This window comes from Stegostoma tigrinum, chromosome 9 (genome assembly GCF_030684315.1).
Source record: "Stegostoma tigrinum isolate sSteTig4 chromosome 9, sSteTig4.hap1, whole genome shotgun sequence".
Taxonomy (NCBI): domain Eukaryota; kingdom Metazoa; phylum Chordata; class Chondrichthyes; order Orectolobiformes; family Stegostomatidae; genus Stegostoma; species Stegostoma tigrinum.
Window position 1 is genome coordinate 68,777,048 of NC_081362.1, and position 20,998 is coordinate 68,798,045.

A 20,998-nucleotide genomic window follows, 5' to 3' on the forward strand; every position below is an offset into this window, starting at 1 on the left:
CCCTCTGTCACACAGTAATAGATTACCTCACTTAAAACACTGAGGCAAGAATTTTGCAGTATGAATTAATTACTTTGGCTGATTTTGGATTCCTGCAACTATCAAACTCTTTTTTTGAGTTCCTGAAATAATTATACAACTTAACATTAATAAGCTATGACCAATTATGCAGACATGTACAATATGTCACCGATAATATTAAAAGCAAAAGACCGCGGAGGGCCAAGAGAACTGTGGATACTATAAATCAGGAACTAAAACAGAAGTTGCTGGAAAAGCTCAGCACGTCTGGCAGCATCTATGAAGAAAAAAAATCCAAGTTAACGTTTTGGGTCCAGGAAGGGCCCTCAGTCATGTCTGATCCATCTCCTATATTTCTCCCCTCACTTGTTCGCCTCCTCCAAGAACCTTCTCTTCACTTTCCGCCCAGCTAAGTCTCTCCATTCAAAGGATTATCCTTCATCATTTCTGTCAGCTCCAACAAAATGCCACCACCAAACACATTGGCCCCCCACAACCAACTCTTAGTATTCCACGGGGACCGCTCCCTCCGTGACATCCTGGTACCCACTTGTACTACCCCTAATACTCCCTGACTCCCCCTTCAAACTGTCCCATGCAATTACAGAAGGTTTGATGCTTGCACAGTCACCTTCTCTCTCTTCACTGTCTAACATCCCAAATACACCTTACAGGTGAAGCAGTGTTTTACTTATACCTCGTTCAATCTAGTTGATTCTGTACAACCGCCTCATGATTTTGAATATATTCATTCATCAAATATCATCTTAATTGTCTCTTCTCATATAGAAACAGATGCAGCCTCTTGAATTTCTCCACATACTTGAAGTTTCTCAAACCTGATAACATTCCTATGAATCTTTCCTGCACCCTCTCTAGTGCTTTTACATCCCGCCCAACATTTGGTTCCCCAACTTGAGCACAATGCTCCACCTGAGGCCAAACCAGAGTTTCCCACAGGTTTATCAGAACTTCAAAAAGAAAAACAAATGCTGGGAATTGATAGCCAATCAGTATCTGTGGAGAGAACAGAATTAATATTTCAAGTTATATCCTTTCATCAGAATGATTTGTAATCTGAAAAGTTAACTCTGTTTCCCATCACAGATGCTATCTGATCTGGTTTGCACTTCCGGCATGTTCTGTTATTTCCAAGATCCACTGTATTTTGCTTTTTCATCTTAAATTCCTTCCATTCTTAGTTGATGACCCTGTTTCTAAAGCCTAGAACTCCTGTTAATCACTTCTTCAACTTGCCCTCCTACTTTCAATGATGTGTACATAAAAACCTTCAAATTCCCTTTGCTCTTGAATACCATTTCAAATACAACTTTCCCTCAGTGTCCTTGGCTGCATCTCATCTGGTCCTGGTGACTTATCAAGATTAGACACAGTCAACATCTCTGGTAACATATATTGCCATATTCTGCCAGAGGTCCCGTCATCGACCAATGGGAGAGATCTGGAAATCAGACAGAGAAAAGCCACATATCCCAGCAGCAAGTATTGGGAAAATGGCATGCTTCTCTAAAACATCTGTCTATTTGTTTTAATAGGTGAAGATCGATGGAGGTCAGCACCAGATCCACAGAGTGTGCTAACTGTAAGACATTTTCCTGCATAAAGGCAGTTTTGTAATATAGTATACAGCTAGCTGTGATGGGAATCTGCAACAGAACAAAGGTTTGCATTTATACAGAAAGAAATTTACTTATAAACTTGATTTATTTTATATTTTCTTAATTGATCTTACCTGAGCTCAAAAGTTTGCGGGTTCGTAAGAAGCTAATTGTCAGCCGCATGATAGATGCTTTGTCCAGGTGGGTACTGACACTATGTGGTAGTGGCAGCTGGTGAGCAAGCTCATAAAACACCTCTGTTTCTTTGCTCCTTCTGCATCTTGCTGCATCCCTTGATTTTTCCTTCCTTCTCTCGGAGTTACTTCTGAAAGCAAACATTTCAAGTTTAATCAAGCGCTCTCAAACAACAACTTCCACATAACATCATAAAAGCATGAGTCAGGCATAGGTGGTGACAAGGAGAGTAGCTCCTGTTAGCTTATTCTGAAATCTAGAAAGAAACATACATGCGGATATCTTCAGGTCATCCAGTCTTTGCCTGCCAATATGTCCCAGCTACCTCTCCTGGAACATTAAGCAATTCCTCAACTGATACTATCAGAGGATGAGATTGGCATTACAGTCACACCTCCTCCACCACACTCTGCCCTCCCTCTCACCCTCTAGCTCATATTATATATTAATTAAAACTCCCTTGACATGATTTGGCAAAATTTTTACCTGATAGTCTCGTAACTTGAACAAAAAATTATAAATGGGTAAAGCTGTCTATACGCACAAAGGAAATCTTCACTCAGTATGCCTTTCTGGATTTATATTAATAATGAATTCTGTTTCTCTAATTACATCTTGTTTTATGAATATCAAAGACTTTGGGTTGGATACTACACTCCTGATCTGACAGGTTTGAAGATAGTGGGCTCATTAAATCCCACTGCCTACGCGCCTGGCCTAACTCCGCAACGATACCTGATGGCACTGACTGTCATGCCCACTAGAGATCAACTTAGGTTCCAGGTGGGCAAAGAACACCCAACCATAAACTTCATCCTGCCACCAGCAGAATCTAACCGATGACAGGAGAAGCCCATGCAAAGTAGCTTTCTTCTAAGTTCCTCTCCATGGACTGGTAGAGAGCTGCAGGCAGAGGGGCTCTTTCTTGCCAGGAACCCTGGGCCCACAAGATGACCTCCTGCAAGCTTCTCAAAACCTAGCTTTCCAGCTCCTCTTCTGGGGCATTGTAGGAACGGCATCCAGCCAGATCACCAGTCACTGATCGAGCAGGACCCTCCATTTTTGAAGAGGGATTTCGTAATCCAGAAAGGCAGCATTGCTGCTTTTAACCTATTGACAATCAATAAACCTTTACATGGCTGCAGGGTGGATGGTGTTCCTTCAGTGGGGTCTCCCTCCCAGTATTTTAACCTGGATAGAGAATAATTCAAGCCCGTTGGCGAGTAGGTAAGATCAACTCAAGTGGCAAAGTAGTATGCATCAAAAAAGGCCGGTTATTGCTAGATGCTGGAATGCATTTACCATTTTAGTTAGCTTCATGTACTTGAAAGAATCAGATGTTGAACAACACATCGCTCTCATGATATCAACAATATGTTTTTAACCCCACCCTCAGAAATATGTCTCCTATCACATGTGACTGAATGCAAGTATTTTCCATGTCTGCCATTCTTCTATCTTTCTTAACAAATCTGATAATTACTAATATAATTACTGCTGGACTATGGAAAGTTTTATTTGTTATCGCCCTGCCTGTTGGGAGATTAAGATGAAATATCACAAATAAAGTTCCCAGAATGGTTGCATTTAAACCCGGGTCAAAGCATTTAAACCCGGGTCAAAGAACTAAAAGTGACAGTGCCAAAACTCCACTAATGTGAAATCTTTAACATTAAATCAAAGTAATTGTATGTGCCAATTGTGTTGTGATGCAATTATTGAAGGAATTTGCTGAATCAGCAAATTCCATTTTAGCTCAGTTTCTCATAGTTCTAAACATATGGCCCAAATCTTCCTGTCTCTGGATAGTCAGAAACCAGATACACAACCGAGCTATGTGTTAGAATCCGGTGGAAGTCCTGATGCACTGACCTATATGTGAATTGCTTAGAAAGATTCAACTTCCAGTATTAATTTACCTCTTCCATGTGACATCCATGAATGTCTCCAACTCTGAGTTGGAGATAGAGACCCTGGGCATTTGCAGTGTCCTTACCTGAGTAGTTACCCAGGAAACATCAGACAGAATGACTCTGATCTTCTGATCAGTTCTCCACACCAACCCCACTTTTTCCACTGTGACTAGACAACAAAACTATCCTATTACCTACTAATGACGGTTGCTATCCTTGGGAAATCTGGGCCCATTTCTCAGAGCTTATCCTTTTAATTAAAAGGATTGATGCTTCATGAAGGAAGATTTCAATGAAGTGCATCACATATCAATATCTCACATTGATGACAATCTGCAATCACAATACGTTTTTTGCTCTTAACAATGATTCTTCATCTGGCCCGTAAACACTTGCTGAAAGCCCAGAACTGGAAAGTCTTCCCCGACAAATACAAGCCTTCACCTAAATAGTTACATTCTTTCGACTGTGAGTAGCTTCACAAAAGATGCCACAGTTGACTAATTTTGTTGCATTATTTCAAGAATGCTGAAGGAAATTGAGGTAATACCAGCAGATCAGATGTTAAATTACAGAAGTTAGCTAACATAATGAACCAAGTCAACATAATTCGTAGTTAATTAGTAGGAAAAGGATTAGCATTGTTGCCTGGAGTTATTAACTCAATAGAAAGGTTCTTTTTTTCTCTCTGAGGGACAATTTTTTTTGGATAATTAATTCCATTGGAGTTTATTTAATAGATAACCGTGTAAAGAGAGAGAGCTACTTCTTAAACCCCTTCTAGCATCAACATGATGGGTATAATCTTTCAGTGATTATCTCACTGAGAGATTTAATATCCTTTGGTGAGCAACTTGGTCATATCCCTAATACTCAGAACACCATTTGTTGTCAATTTGCAATAAGCTCATTTCTGTTTATTTCAGTTCATCAAAACCAGTTAACAACAAAACAGAATTTGAATAAGTTAAAAGATGTAACCAAGCTTAATTGTTCAGACGTCAACAATCAAGGCTACAGCTCAGTGCTACTTACTTACCTTGTGAAACATTGCACTGTATGAACAGAAATCATTTATAATGGAATCACTGAAACCAGCAAAATCCAAATAGTACTGCATATAGAAACACATAGCTTGTATTTGATGAATGTGCCAAATATTCAAGCTGAAATTTATATGATGGAATAGATTGATATTCTGCCACATTTTTTTTGCAATAATGCTTTAACAAAAAAGATTTTTCTTCAGATCTGCGTCGCTCCTGTTTGATAGGATTAGAGAGAGCCAGGACCAGAACGTTGTGTGACTGAGAATCCAAAGTGGCGTCCATTGAGAATTTTTGCAGAAGCTGTTTTCATTGGACAAAAACAAAGAACTGCAGACGTTGCAAATCAGAAACAAAATGATAGTGAATCCCACAACTCAGTGTCCAGGTGCAGAACACAGGCTATGGCCAGTAACAGGTTGGTCAACTGCCAGGGGCAGGTCAATTCCAGAGACAGGCCAATCCAAGGAAAGGGAGAGTCCAACATGGAAACAATCAACATTAATCTTGAGACGACTTCTGCTCGTCATGGACCCACAAAATGAAGTTTACACTTTTTTAGGAGAGTTCTGGTGATCATCAATTTTATGAGCACAGCATCAAATACAGTGTGTCCTTAAAACTGCACCAGAGTTCTGTGTTTATCATATGAATTGTGCAACTCATGAGATTAGCCCTAATTTAAGGTGGAGTTGGTATCCCAGCAGACGATCCCAGCAATAAATACAGCGAAGTGAGGTGTTGGCAATAAACCAAATGCCCTGATTTTACTTCTGCAATCTCCCGGTTGCTATTGGCATGCATCGTAGAATCATTATTAAAAAGTTCAGGGAAACATTATGTAGGGAGATTCTTTCCAAGGGCTCTACAGAGCTGGGTGATCATTAAAGACCTGAACTTGAAAACTCTATCCAATTCTCCTGCCACCTCAGGGTATGTTATACCAATTCCAGCGGATTCAGACACAGCTGTAAATGCAGATGGAAAGCTGACTTACACAGAGTTTGGATTTGAAAAGCTAGCCAGTTCTTTGTCATTCATTAAAGCACACATGCCACAATCAGGCTGTCACAGTCCAAAATAGGCAACAGCAAATGCTCATTTAACTTTTTTGGTTCTGCAGCAATCCAGTCTAGCAGATGCATTATTTGTACCAATAGACCACAGATGGATGACACAATTTGATGACACCGCTATTTGTTATTCTATCTACTGATTCATAACAAGATTTCCAAATGTAATTGCAAAGTTACATTTCACCAAGAATGGTGACAATCACTTGGACACTTAAGGGTATCAATTGGACCAATGATGGACAGACCTTTCAATGCCTCCCCTGCCATGGTTAAAGTTAGAGGTAGGCAGGTTGTTGCCAAGAACAGTGCCCATGACATTGTACCCAATTTTATGAACCCAGTCTGCAAGTCCACCTACCACTGGCAGGAAATTGGGGGTTGGGGGTGTGTGGGGGCAGGGTGTCAAATTCTAATGCTTGGTGGAAGCCTGAAGCTTCGCTTACACTTTCCTTGTTGCTGCTGCTTTTGGCAAAGTTTTTTTAAGGTTTTTTTTCCAAGGAGATTAAGAGTTGTTGCATTTCTTAGTCCTCCTTGTATATCTGTGTCATTCCATTAACTTAGCTTTCTTTTCAGTTACTGATTATTAATAACTCACCTAATCACACCTCCCTTACATATACAAGATCACAGATACATTACAGAACTGCTTTTATTATGATCAGTCCCGTTGCAGTTGCTTTTCAGTGGGTTTGAGAACAGTAGCTGACTGATTAGCCCAGAATAGTTGACTCGTGTAACCAATAGAATTGCACACACACTTTTCAATGCATGTAGATCTTAATAAAGCTAAAGTTTCACCTCTAACGCAGGCCGACAAAATGGCAATCCCAAACCTAGTGTTGTCAGTAGGAAGTGTTATATCTTTTCATATATATTTAACTGACATCTGCCATTCGAGGAGCTGGTCAGAATATCTTCTTCAAGTCAACCAGCTGCGTACAACGGCACCGGTGTCAGCATGTTTGCTTTATTTTGATAATGGTGCCCTTCCTACCAGAGGCAATGTTCGAAGTTATGAGGGCTACACCTGCACCTAATAACTGTAATTTTGTAGCACAGAACCAAAAGTGCCACAGGTTTCTCTGTGGGATGGGTTTTTGTGCAACAATGAGTATAGTACTGTGTATGTGACAAACTCCACAAGAGAACAAATGTAACAATTTTATTTCATTACAATAATTGAAGCACTGCTGCAATTCATTGACTGGCAATCTACAAACCACCTTCAGATACACACAATAATAATACTAAGCAGTGTTATGATGAATCACAAAACAAAGCAGCAGAGAGTTCAGACATTGAATGACAGAGGAACTATGAGACAGAGTACATGAAATTTCACGTAATTAACAGGAGTTCAGTATATTGGTTGGAGAACTAGTAGAAAACACAAGTCACTTCTGAGAAGATGGCCTGATTGGATTAAATATTTGATAGGCACTTAACTGGTCATTGCGGGATCTTCCAAAAAATTCAAGATGCTGCAGGCAGAAATCCTGCTGATTCTACCAAATCAGGTGCACTGTAGGCAATTCCACTGGGAGTGGTGGCTACTGCTAGCAGTGCACTCACGGAGAAGCCTCAGACCACAGAGGTACTTAGGCTAAGGTGAGTCAGGTCTTCTGGAAACATGGATGCAAAATGAATCCAGAGAGCTCCAGCCCAGCTGCTTGTAAATATAAGTATTTAATGTATGAGTATAAGCAGCATAAAACATCATTCATTAGGGAAATTAGTGAAAGTTCCAACGTGAGCTGAAGATATGATTGAGTTAGAGTAGAGGCCATCTTCTGCTAGGCGTACCATTTCAAATATGGCACATTTAGTCTGACACTGAGACAAGACACTCCAGAAGGTCAGAGATAATAAAATGTGAGGCTGGATGAAGGTCAGAGCTTGGTTTTATGGAAGCGGGGGAGGCAAGGAGGGGGTCTCCCATACCTTCCATGCCAACATATGTACCCATACCCGGCCTTTATAGCCCCCATGCTAACAGTTCACACCTCATGCTAACCCACGTCCAACCAGCTTTTGCCCTCACGTTTGCCATGCCCACTCACTCAGTGCCCACCATGGGCAGACCCCAGGACCCCTGCTGAGATTAAATAGATTTAAGGGTCTTTTAATAAATTCACAATTTAAAAACAAACCATCAAATTGATAAAAACCCACTTACCACATTTAACTTGCTTTAAATCATCTGTAAAAATAAGTTTTGAAATTCTCAGTCCCACTTCATCTATAACCATTTGGAGAAGTCTATCATGCTGGGCACTGACAGATACCCTGCTGTGCAAGGTCTCTGAAATCAGTGGTGTGCTCTTGTCTTGTAATGATTAACCTTACATTAATTTCAATAGGCAGAGTGAAATCGCAAGCACTATATTTGTTTTAAACACTGAAACTCAGTTCCTTTCTCCAAATATTTAAAGAGCAATTGTTTTAAATGACTTCACAGTTCTCTTTGTTAGTTTCCTTTTACAGCTATATAGACTATTCTCCTAACAGTTACTTTATCCATTCCATTAAGCTTTTGTGACAGTTCTCTGGAGATCTATCTTGCCAATTCTTCTGACAGTTCCAATGAACTTGACAGTTCTAAAGAGTGTAGGATCTTTTTAAACACACACTTGTAACTACTTTTAACAATCCCAAAGGTGTCATATTTCTCTGGAAAGGACATAATATCAACCACAACCGGGGACCTTGGACATAACCAAAATGGTACCTTAACTCTCCAAAATGATGCGCTACACTTCCAAATGAATCTGACACCATTAGACCATCTCCTGTGAGCTGTAAATTGCACAAGTCATGTTTTAGATATCCAAGTAGCACAATTCAGATCAGCTTGACACAGTTGTACTTTAACATACTTCAGTTACACATCAGTGCAATTTACATACTTACACTTGATGCATAATCTGTTCAAAGGTAATGACAGACCTCCCATAGTGTTGTTTACAGCAAATGGGAAGAAACACTCTTACAATAATATGATTATTATGAATATAAATTGATGGAGTAGGTGTTAGAGTAAGCATATCACAGGAAATGTGAGCTATACACAAGACTTTAATAGTAAGGAGCCAGATGGTTGAGCACATTGCTCAAGTCACCCAAAGTAGCTAGTGGGAGGCCTGGATCAACACAATATTGGGAGAACATGAGATTGACCCAGCTGGCTAAGAGGGAGTCCTGGCAAAGCTCTACAGGTCATGATTGAAAGTGTTAGGCTGCCTAACACCCATATAATTCTTGTCGTGCCTATGGTAGCACTGATGCTGTTCTTGGAACATATCCTTTTTTGGCTTCTGCTTCTTCGTCACTCAGTAGAGCTTGGCAGTCGGTACCTCAAAATTGAATCAGGATATGAAATACATCAAACAGCTTAAATCTGAAGATTGCAATAGGGTAATAGAGCTGCCAGACAATTCGAGTGGACATACTGGGCCATTAAACAGAAGGTTCCAGAAATATGGTGGCTTAGGAAGAATAGGGAGCTAGTTTCTCCAAAACTAATAACGTACAGCTTTTGTTAGTGTGAGCTGGACAAAGTTAAAATTCATCCTTTAATATGTTGCTAAACTTTTATGGATTGCTCATAATGAACTTATTCACTGTCTCATATTTGTCTTTCTTGCCATGCATTTATAACCCAGTTGCATCACATGTATCAGTCCAAATAGGCTTCAGCTCAATATTGATGTAAATGCTTAGTCCAATGGGTAAATGGCATTGCCTTAATCAAGCCATTTAACCATCTGCTGTTTTTCTATTAAGGTGATGACAGGTCATTCTATCCATACCTTCTCTCTAGCATATATGTTTTCAACTCATTTCTACCCTGTCTTTCGTTCCTATTTAACTGCTGTCTACATTTTTCTCCCCCAATTCAGGCCAAGCTTATATCTAAGATAATAAAATGTGAGGCTGGATGAACACAGCAGGCCAAGCAGCCTCACATTTTATTATCTTGGATTTGGCCTGCTGTGTTCATCCAGCCTCACATTTTATTATCTTGGAAGCTTTTGTGCTCCTGAGATGCTGCTTGGCCTGCTGTGTTCATCCAGCCTCACATTTTATTATCTTGGAATTCTCCAGCATCTGCAGTTCCCATTATCTCTCAAGCTTATATCTAAATGGTAATTTGTCTACCTCCTCTACAGTTGGTGACAGACCTCCTGGACTGCCTGAACTGCTGGGTTGTGCAAAACCATTTTGCTGCATTATTTCAATGTTGTACTGCAGCCAATGAAAAGAAAACTTTTAATGATTTAGTTAACTTAAATATTTGTAAAGTGAAATGAGATTTAATTGGTCCTGTACATGAAGCTTATCTGCATATTTAGAACTGTTGGTCCTCAAACTGGAATCAGTACAGATCCAGTGGCATAACTTGAGATTGCTGACTACACATTATGCATGTTTTGGTTTTTGGGTTTTAAATATTTAGCGCACCATTTACATTGTCCATGCTCATCACAGGAAGCCATGTACATCAGCACAAATAGCTCCAACTAGTCACAACCTCCAAATAAGGTCACTCGCAAAAACATTGTTTGCAGTACTTTAAGCACTCCAACTATCTTAGGCAGTTCAATAATTATTTACCATATATTTACTAATGTAAAATGCTCTGCTGATTCCAATCAAATTCACTACTTTGAACAGTTTCAATCAGTTCTTCACACCTCATTAAAATGCAATTATCTTATTGAATGGGATTCAGCACCCAATTGCTGACAATTAGTTGCGAAGTGATACTTCCTGTGTTATTTTAAATACGTTTGTCACATCATTTTGGTTTTTATCATCCTCTATATAAATCACATTGAAACTAACATGCCCAATTTAATCATTGAGAATTACACCTTTAAAAGAAAATCTTTATTTATTTACACTGAAGAAAGATTTCCTCCATTCATTGTTTGTACCAACATTTAGCCACAGTCTTAAGATGCACATTTACAATCTATTCTGAATTTTAGCAGATGAGGAAGGGTCACCGAACCCAAAACGTTAACTCTGATTTTTTTTCATCACAGATGCCGCCAGACCTGCTGAGCTTTTCCAGCAATTTGTTTTGTTTCATCTGTGCTAACAAACCTGTTTCTCAAATGTGTGTTTCAACACTTGTTTTGTCAAGTGCCAATAAGAAGTAGCAGTACTGTCACAGTACACATCATAAGAAAGTGTTTTTGGCCAAATTTTTCCAACAGAAAGATAGACATTCCATCTCTCCACCACTGACTTATAACTCCCCCCTTCCCAGCCCCTCATTCATCACCACGGACCCAATATTCAATTTGATTTGAATTAATGTAGTCACATGCACCTAAGCACATTGGAAAGCTTTGTTTTGCAAGCAGTACAGGCAGATCAGAGCAAACAAGGACATACAGATCATTAGGACATTGCTCCCAAATGCACCATGTACAGCCCACACAAATAAAGCAACAACCTTTAGGGGCAGGCATGAAATTTTACATCTCCCCCCCCCCTCCTAAATTCCCAAACATCACTGGGACTTTCCAAACTCCAAAATCCAGGGACCATTACTCAATCTTTGCTCACTACCCCCACTCATCCCCTGGAGGTATTTGAGCAGGAAGAAAATGATGCCAGGCTCCTGTGATGCCTACAGGCTCTGAATGCTGTCATAGAGAAAAGTTCTCTTCCCTAGGGATAGACATCCCAACTATACAGAGGTGGCTGTGGAGGCCAGCATTCATGGACTGCTCTAGAAAAGCTGTCTCTAGTATGCCAGGGGATGAACGGCCTGCTGTACTCAGCCAGGGTATATACTCGATGAGTCAAGCCCCTACGAGTGTGAATTAGCATTGTACTGTATCCACTGCATTGGGCTGTCTCACAGGAGATTTGATGTCTCCATCAGATCCCACATGGGCAATCGATGGCTGTCATTTAATTGCAGCTAACAATGCAGTATCATTGGTAACAGAATGAATGGCACTCTGCCACAAACATCTGCCATGGCTCACAGTAAAAAACACAAAAGCAACTACAGTACTCAGGAGATTACACACTCATTGCTAACCCTTCATCACAACTAGGAGACCGTACACACCAGACTGCTTTTCACTGCATTGGACACAGGCATGACCAGGAAAGATAGTTTCAGAATGAACACCTCGGAAGTATCTCAGACAGACGCACATCATCAAAAGCTTTCTTGCTTTTTATCAACTGTAGCTCTTTGACAAAACTGACCCATGCTTTTAACTCCTAATGTTCTCCTTACCATAGTCTGTATGTGATAATAGGAAGTAGACGATCTCTAGCTACTAGCATCTCGATCTATAAATGCAGGTATCGTACTCATGTAGCACTTTGATGTCACTTACTGATTCACTCAGTCTCCTGTAGAAGAGTGTGTCCAGATCTGTATGGGTTTGGAATGGGTGACAGGGCACAGGGAAGTTTGATAAAAGGCTCCTATCCCATTTCAAGGATCATGCTATTGAGCTGGCAGAAAAACGATGGAAAGGTGCCTGTTCTGATAGGGAGATTGGACATAGGTAGTGATCGAATCTGAGATCCTCTGATTTGCTACTCCTAAGCTGCATCTAATGTAGCAACGTCTGTATGAAACCGGAGTAAGGCTGGGGGCTTGCGATGCTAACAGATCTTTATTTTCCATGGATTAGGGGTGTGATCTGGAAACTGCAGAGAAAATCAAAGACCACTGCCAGAATTGCAGAAGACTAGGAGCTTGCTGGACCCAGTATAGATCGTACACTTCTGGTCATGATCTTTAGTGAGGTATCATCAATGTTTAGATTAGCAGAGGAGCATCTGGCAGAGGTGGCAGAGATTATACACAGACTCTAGTGAAGACTGGAGAGTTGACAATAGGTTGGAGTTCCGGCAGGGAGCACATGGCAACCCTCAAAGGAATGGGTGGTGGCCACTTTGGGAGCCCATTGCAGCAGAATAATCAGTCTGAGCTGGATATGCACAGAGACCTTTGTTTTCTATTGCTTGAGTTACAGATGCATTCATCCACTGGCTAGACAAGAGGGGGCTGAAACCGGATCCCAACAGGGGTGAGCGAGTTTACATTGTCCACCAACAAGGAGGAGGAGTGACATTCTTACACTCAAGCATTGCCATCTCAGGATTCTCCAGAGGTATCCTGCTGCACCAACTCCACTCTGTCAGGGACCCAAATGCCTCAATCTGGTTGGGTTGGCTTGGTTGCATTTATACATGAACTGGGACCCCCTGGAGGAAAGAGACCTCTGGACCCCAGACCAACAAAGAATGCCTGCCTGGTAGTGGGACGCAAACCAGCAAAGCGGGCAGCAGGCATCCTCATGTTTACCTGCAGCTATTGAGGTGGGATCCACAGATGGGGGTAGGAAAGAAAAGATTAAACAATGTTGACGTCGCTTTGGGTACACAAGAGTAAAACAAAATATCGAACATCATTCCAGCGGAGGCTCTATCTCATCCATTGAAGCTCCTGTCTCGGTCACCAGAAGATTCCAATGAGAGAATACTATTTTACGTAATAGAAAAGAATTTGTAAAATCTTATTAAGGGGTCATGTGCAATTATTTGGCAAACTTAAATAATCATTATAGAGAGATAAAAAAGTGTTCCAAATTTCACTCATCAAATCTCTTGCAGAATAATTCATTTCTGATCGACAGTAATCAACTCGAACCAGTCTCCAACTCATCCATTACAGTCACGAAAATAACAAGTGTACTCTTAGTGGAGATCATTAAGGAAGGTAGTTTGACAGCCTTCGCACTGAACAGGTTCAATTTATCCAAGAAAAACAAATAATTACTCAGCAGGTCAGAAAAACTAAAGCTTGAAGACCTCCACGGTTAGTTGTCAAACACAGATTTATCAGAATGTGGTCAGTCATCATGTCAACGCCAATATTTCTGCCTTTGCTAACATGAGTGAAAAACTAAAGGTGAATTAAGCATGTTTTGTGCTGTAGGAAGACCTAACATAAAATGTAATGTTCTACCCTTCTACCAGGTTGTAACCTGAATTAGCATAATAATTCGAATTATGTATTATGTACGTTTCAAACATAATAGGAACATATGCAAAAAAAAACTTAAGAACTCAATTTACTGACAAAGCTTCTCCTAATATGGCATGCTTATTCCATCCTCAGCGCCTGAGCAACTCACAAGTTCTTTGTAACTAATATGTGTCTTTAATTACATTTGTTTCTCTCATTATGGCCCAATTATCTCATGTAAATAGAATTTCACTAAAGAACTGTTTCCCATTTAAGCAGTTGCTGGCTTATTCATTCTACTTCTTGCTGTTTCCAACATTTTCTGTTCCAGTAAAAGATTTCTAGCATTTGCAGTTTTTTTTGTGCTATGTTTACATATCTTGCATGCTTACACTACAAGACTAAAGTTCAAGTATTTAGATACACTTGAAATTGTTGAAAGAAAACTCCAGCGTGATATTTGACACTGAACACAACAGCAATGATGACTGCTGGCAAGCTGAGAACACTTAACCACAAGTAATTCAGCTCAATGGGAGGAAATACCAACCTGGGCTGTGGATTGTGTGGTAAGAGCAGTGGCGCTCCACAGGGCCCAAAACATTGGCCCACATCATCTCATCTTTACCCGAATTGGGCACTTCACTTATAGCTCTACTTTCATGTAGCTAAATAAACTAACTGCCATACAGTAGTAGCGACATGCGTTAAGGATCAGTAATGTTATTAATTGACATTGTATGACAACAACAACAACCAGTTGACCCACATTGATCCCTGAAATCGTAGAAAGATATAATTAATTGCTTGGGCTCTTGTAGAGCAGTGACAGTCCACTTGGCCCAGACATATGTCATAACATATTTGAACAGGTTGATTAAACATATCTGTAATTAATTCATCAACCCACTCTTAGAGCATTTTCTCTCTCTCTTTGGATATACTTTGGACATAAGGCTCAAGGGATCAAAGAGTATGGGGAGTAAGTAGGAACAGGATACTAAGTTGGATGATCAGCCATGATCATAATGAATGGTAGAGTAGACTTGATGGGCTGAATGGCCTACTGTTGCTTCTATTTTCTATGTTAAAGAAGAACATTGACCTTTTTATATCCCTTTCAGAAACAGAGCACAAACATAGAGTTATCTCTAGTCCCAATGTTAGTATTTAAGAATTTGGTTCTGCTTTCTCTCCTATCTTCCTTTCACACCACCCACCACCCCCTTTCAGCATGCATTTGCGCACGCATACACACACACACACACGCACACGCGCATGCACGCGCACACACACGCACACACTCACTCAGTCTTGATTCAGAAGTTGAATCAAGGGATCTGGTTGACTTTATTTCCTCCACTTGCCCGTGGACATTTAGCAATATTTTATTGCAACAGTGAGGAAGAGGATAGTGGTATTACTTTGTAAGCGTCATGAACCTGACAAGAAGGCAATGAATTTTTGTTAAAAATCATACAAGCTTCAGTTCATCATTGGACTTCAACTGTGCATGTGGGAAATTTGTTCTTTCATAAGTTTGTGCTCAATGATGTCAGGAAGTAAACTAATCATAGTATTTGCAGTGGGAGCATCCTCTCATGTGGTCCTCATTGACTAACACAGTGATAGAAGATTTTCCTCAAGTTAATTAGACACCTATGGGATCTTGAGGTGCAAAGGTACTACTCCTTTCTCTGGACCAGCAGGCTCAGGTTTAAGTCCCAGCTGCTCCAGACAATGGAAAAGATTGATTCAAAATATTTTCCAATTAAACAGCTAAAGGATTCCTGTGGAGCAGTGGTATTGTTTCCACCACTAGGCTGGAAGGTCTGGGTTCAAGAAGTGTGTAAAACATCTCTGAACAGGATGGTTATAAAAATATCTTCGGTGATACTTTATGAGTATACAAAGATATTGATTTTACCTTGAGGTGTTTACAACAGCAATAACACTTACCTAGCATTCCATGGTGCACAGTGCAAATGGAATTTCAAAAATAAAGCTCCAAGAGGCTCCTGAGGACCTGGCTCCAGTGTTGAAAGAGGTTGAGCGGTAAGGTAACAAACATAGCCTACTCAATGCTTTGTGATCTTGTGAATGGGAGTTAACGCTCTGAGTTGCCACCGCACAGGATATCATATACAAGACAAGGTATCAGGCATTTCCATTATGCATGCCTTATGCACAAACAATAGCTGTTGTCTCATTGCACCAACCATTTTAGCATTACTAGCACATGCAGTAGTACTGTCTTTCAAACTTCCTTATCTAGCAGGGCTCACACTTAACACAGAAAAGATCTGCAATACTCAGCAGTTCACACACCATCAGCTCACAGACCTTTTACCACAACTGGGAGAACATACATAGAGCTTGGCACCAAAGGCTTGAGTGGGAGAAGTTGGATGTTTGTATTGAGCCCCTTTTAGAGATCAGTCCCACTATGTTGTCTCCAAGATAACATAGTGTGAAGCTGGATGAACACAGCAAGCCAAGCAGCATCTCAGGAGCACAAAAGCTGACGTTTCAGACCAAGACCCTTCATCAGTCTAGGCCCGAAACGTCAGCTTTTGTGCTCCTGAGATGCTGCTTGGCCTGCTCTGTTCATCCAGCTTCACACTTCGTTAACTTGGATTCTCCAGCATCTGCCTTTCCCATTATCTCTGATAGTACTATGTTGTCTCCATCGGGTTTGCTACCAAGTTTAGGGAGGCTTGTTAGTCCTGTCAATGTTCACCCCTAACACGGAGAGGTTTTAACAACAATAAATCATACTGCATGTGACTGAGATGTCTTACAAGCTGATCAACATTGAAAGGCTTCACCCCTAGCACTGCAAGCGCTTGCACAAAGAAATAGCTTGGCTTTGAAGAACCCAGCAACAGGAGAATTTTAAACTCATTATAGCTTGGAGGAAGAAGCGTACCTGCCAGGTCCAAGCCCCATATATGTATGTAGATGGGTTTGTAAATAGACATATTTTCTACTACTGGTTCAGAAAATTGTGCCCATGATCATAATTCCAGCAGTCCGGTATATTAATAAGTATTCATGACATCAGAATGAATACAAAGCAAGCACTTCACCATCAAGGTTGGAAAGGTCACATCTTAAAGTTCCAAGAACTTAATAGTAAATTATTATTCCACCATCAGGAAACTGATTTCTTTGATCTCACCCAATTAAGTTCCCTGTCTATTCTTCAAAAAAGCTTCAGGTGAGCCTGGAGAATTCCACCCACAATGTCTGTTTCTTTCTAATTAAAAAAGGTTCATTGGGCTGGTCACATGATTTAAGAGAATCTGCCTTTAATTGTTAAACAAAAGATTGAAATCTAAAACAAAAACAGAAAGTCTTGCAATTGCTGATTGTTTATTTTTAATTTCTTATAATTTTTAAAAACATTTTGCTACATCACTGCTGAGATTAAAATGAATGAAACAAAACACTGGAAAATCACTGGATGTTAAGGTATCCAAAAAATCAGCTTGCAGCAAATGTGACCTGGTGTTCAGAGAAAAATGATGCAGAGCAAAGAGTTATTTGAATATGAACTAAATTTATCTTATGTTTAACCCAGAAAACAAAATGGACACGGAATCCTGACAGTGTCTGTACTAAATAAGTTAACAACTCCCCATCAAATAATCATTCAACTCTCAAAATTAATCACTTTTTAATAAGTAGCCTGTTCAAACTCACGATCAAAAGCTTTCTCGAAAGAACTTGCAATCGAAATGATACAAGTAAGTCTTCACCTTTGTGATGACAATACCTACTAACTTCAACAGCACAGAGAAAACCCTGAACATAATTACAGGGAAGAAAATCACTGTGTTGTGCCAATAGCAATCAGCGTGTCATGAGAAAATCTGCACGGAGATATGTGAGGGGCCCAAGATGGGTTAGTTATCAAGGCTCAATTATTGCAGATGCTCTTTCATTCATAATTATGGAAGGAACTTATTGGAATACAAAGACTTAAATAAAAGGGTGCTTACATTTTATAAATATTGTAATAAATGCAATTAAGTTTAAAGAAAGCTTGAGCTCAATTTTGAAAATAAAACTGGGACTAGCAATCTCTGTGCAGTTTGTATTATGATTTTTTTTCTACTGTGTAGAAGAATTTACCACTTCCCGAGGAAAGATTGATCTCTTTTTTTCCTGCCATTCAGGACATTTTGCTTCATTCACTGATTACACCAGGCTTCTAATTAATAATTGTCATAAAACTAACAGAAATACGTATTGTGCAAATATCATACGTTTCACAATTATCACAGCAAGTCTAGTCTTTTCACTGCTTTAGTGATCAGCTTTCAAGACGAAATAAAATGTGTACCTTCAACGAGATTGCACAACAATCACTGTTACACATGACTACACAGCAACAAAGACTGAATTCACATCCAGCTAATTCTCTGCTTCTAAATTATCCTGTGTTTATGTGTTGTAAACCAGTAAAATATAACTCACACAGTGAGTCCTGTCTTTAGTGTGAGCAAATAAATGCAATAACATGATTTTTAAAATTAATTTTGAAAACAAAATATAGCGCTGTTGCTATATCAACTGTAGAACCAATTGTAAAACGAAATTTATTTTATAATATAAGGCTCACTCTGGTGTAACTTTCACAGATAATAGTCTACTAATATGTGTACACTTTTAGCTAGTTTGACTTAGCAGTACAAAGTCATTTACAACAATCAAACTTCGAAGAACTTTGCTGGAGAGCAAAATGGAAGCTACACACAGCAGGCAGGAAGTCTGTGCAAGCATAAATCCATACAAGACAATATTATGTTAACATGATGGCAGTTAATGCTATAAACTTCAGCATACATGTGTGTATTTTTAATGTCTTGCAATTGTAGTTTGGTTTAAAAATCAGATATTACAGGAAAGTGAAACAATGCCTATTCCTGCCATTTTTGCTGTACAAGTAGGAATCGGAAGTCCAAATTACTGTATATTTTTGACCCTTTGTTTTAAAATGATTTGTTCTTCTCTTAAAAACCTCCCATGAGTGCCTGGCCTTCTGCTACACACAACGTGTAGCATTGCGCAGTTTAGATTATGGACGAGAGACTAGCTGTAGTGTCTGCTAAAGCATTCCATAACAGACCACTGAGGAGTGAAAGAATGCCCCGGTCACCTTGTCCTCTTATTTTCTGTCTCCCCAGCAGTGAAGCACCATATTTCCCCTCAACACAGGGAAAGATTTCCTCTTATGTCTACGTGTTGCCAATATTGTAAACAGAATGGGAAGATTTCCTCTTATTGCTATTTCTAGTAGAATTGTAATCTCTCAGGACACATATAATTTTACTAGAAATAGCAAACATAGGAAATCATCCCACTGTGTTTTCAATATCCCAGAAAACCATGACCCCCAAAAGAAGCAAAGTATGTCCCTCACAAGAGATTTGTAGCAATCAGTTACATTACTCAATGCCTGTGTGTATTTTCCAGGTGTTAAGTCAGACTGACAGATTTTAAAAAGTGGCTTTTGATTTTCCATCAGTCTCTTTACAGTACACAAGAGTGATTTTGTTAAAAAATTCTGTATCTTCTTTGCATGTTACAATTCACTGTCCACTCAGAATGGCTCCGTATTAATAAAAACTGAAAGGACTGTATATGCTGTAAATCAGGAACAAAAATAAAGTTACTGGAAAAGCTTAGCAGATCTGGCAGCATCTGTGAAGAAAAAAAAACAGAGTTAACGTTTCGGGTCCAGTGATCCTTCCGCAGAACTGGAGGAAGTTCTGAGGAAGGGTCACCAGACCTGAACTGTTATCTCTGTACTACTATATGCCTTTGCCCATTTAGAGTGGGCCTAATAAAAGCTGCACGGGGAATGAAGCTCTTAAAGAGTTCATAGAACTTCAAACCATCTCTGCTTGACACAAAGAATGTTAGTACACTCTCAAACTACTGGTCTGCTATCAGTGTAGGATCTATGTATTCCTGCAGTTGAATATTGGTAAATAGAAACCCATCCTCCTTGGGTCCTATCAGAAGCTTTAATCCTTCTGCTTTAAGCATTAAGTACTCCACCTCGAGCTGGAAGGCCAGGTTCATGCCATTTTGTTCAACTCTGCTGCCCAGCTTCTTATCCTCTTCTGCTCCCTGACCAAAACCACTTTCTTCCAGTAATACTGTTTTCTTCTGCCTCATCCCAAACCTGATTTCAGCAACACCCCTCTGATGAACATCCTTCTAACAACACTCCACAAGCTTTAATTTATGCAAGATGAAAAATCCAACATGCTTGTTTGCATTTAGCATGACATGCTATCTTCTCCATAACCTCCTTTGGCCACAAAAGATTTCTGGTGTTTAAATATTTCCAAAGCCTCATGTCCTTACTCTAATCCTCACCACCAGCTTCATAATATCCTTTTGCCCCGATTCATTTACATCAGACTTCTCCTGGTCCTTCTCTACTGCCACCATCCTCAAGGAAAACTTTCTTATTCTTACCCCGATATCATCCAGCAAATAGACAGGGAATGCTTTCTAAGTCTTTTATGTACTCTGTAATAAAGTGCTAAAACTGCACATAATACTCAAAGGGCTCATATTTCCACTTCCTGAAGGTGGCAAGAAAGATATTTAAAAGAGGAAATGAGGCTCTAAAGTGGTCAATTAACCCCAGTTCAGGACAATTGGAGGCACAGGAGGCAAAGGGATGGCTTCTGAAAGTAAATCCCTCTTCTGTTGACCTCCAACATTGCACAGCAGAAGAAAAATACCCTCCTTCTCCCCACCGCATCCCTTGAAAAGCAAGGCTTGACCAGGGCTCAGAAGTGTTGGCAGTTTCTGGGAAACTGAGACACCACCTGCAATCAGACAGGAAGCTCACCAGTCAGCTGGTGACCAGCCAGTTACTGTATAACCTGGCAAGCTTCCCCAGAAATGGAGGTGATGAGTTAGTTGACCTGAATATGCCTTCAGCACCTCCCCACCACTGGTTTATTTAATAGCCATATCTCATCTATTTTCATTCTTTGCACCTTTCAGTAACTTTAACTCAGTGAAAAATCCTAAAATGAATTTGCAATCACTTCACCACATTAAACTGCATCTCTCATCTCTTTGCCTT

General features: G+C 39.9%; 1 protein-coding gene across 3 annotated transcripts in view; it reads right to left on the reverse strand.

Moving 5' to 3' along the window:
• The window catches only part of epas1b (endothelial PAS domain protein 1b), a 118,245-nt gene that overhangs the window by 53,181 nt on the left and 44,066 nt on the right, over window positions 1–20,998 (reverse strand). For all 3 annotated transcript variants that reach the window (XM_059648611.1, XM_059648610.1, XM_048535672.2), the window contains one exon: window positions 1,775–1,965. In XM_059648611.1, coding sequence (XP_059504594.1) covers window positions 1,775–1,965 — 191 coding nt within the window. The remainder of the gene's footprint in view (window positions 1–1,774; window positions 1,966–20,998) is intronic.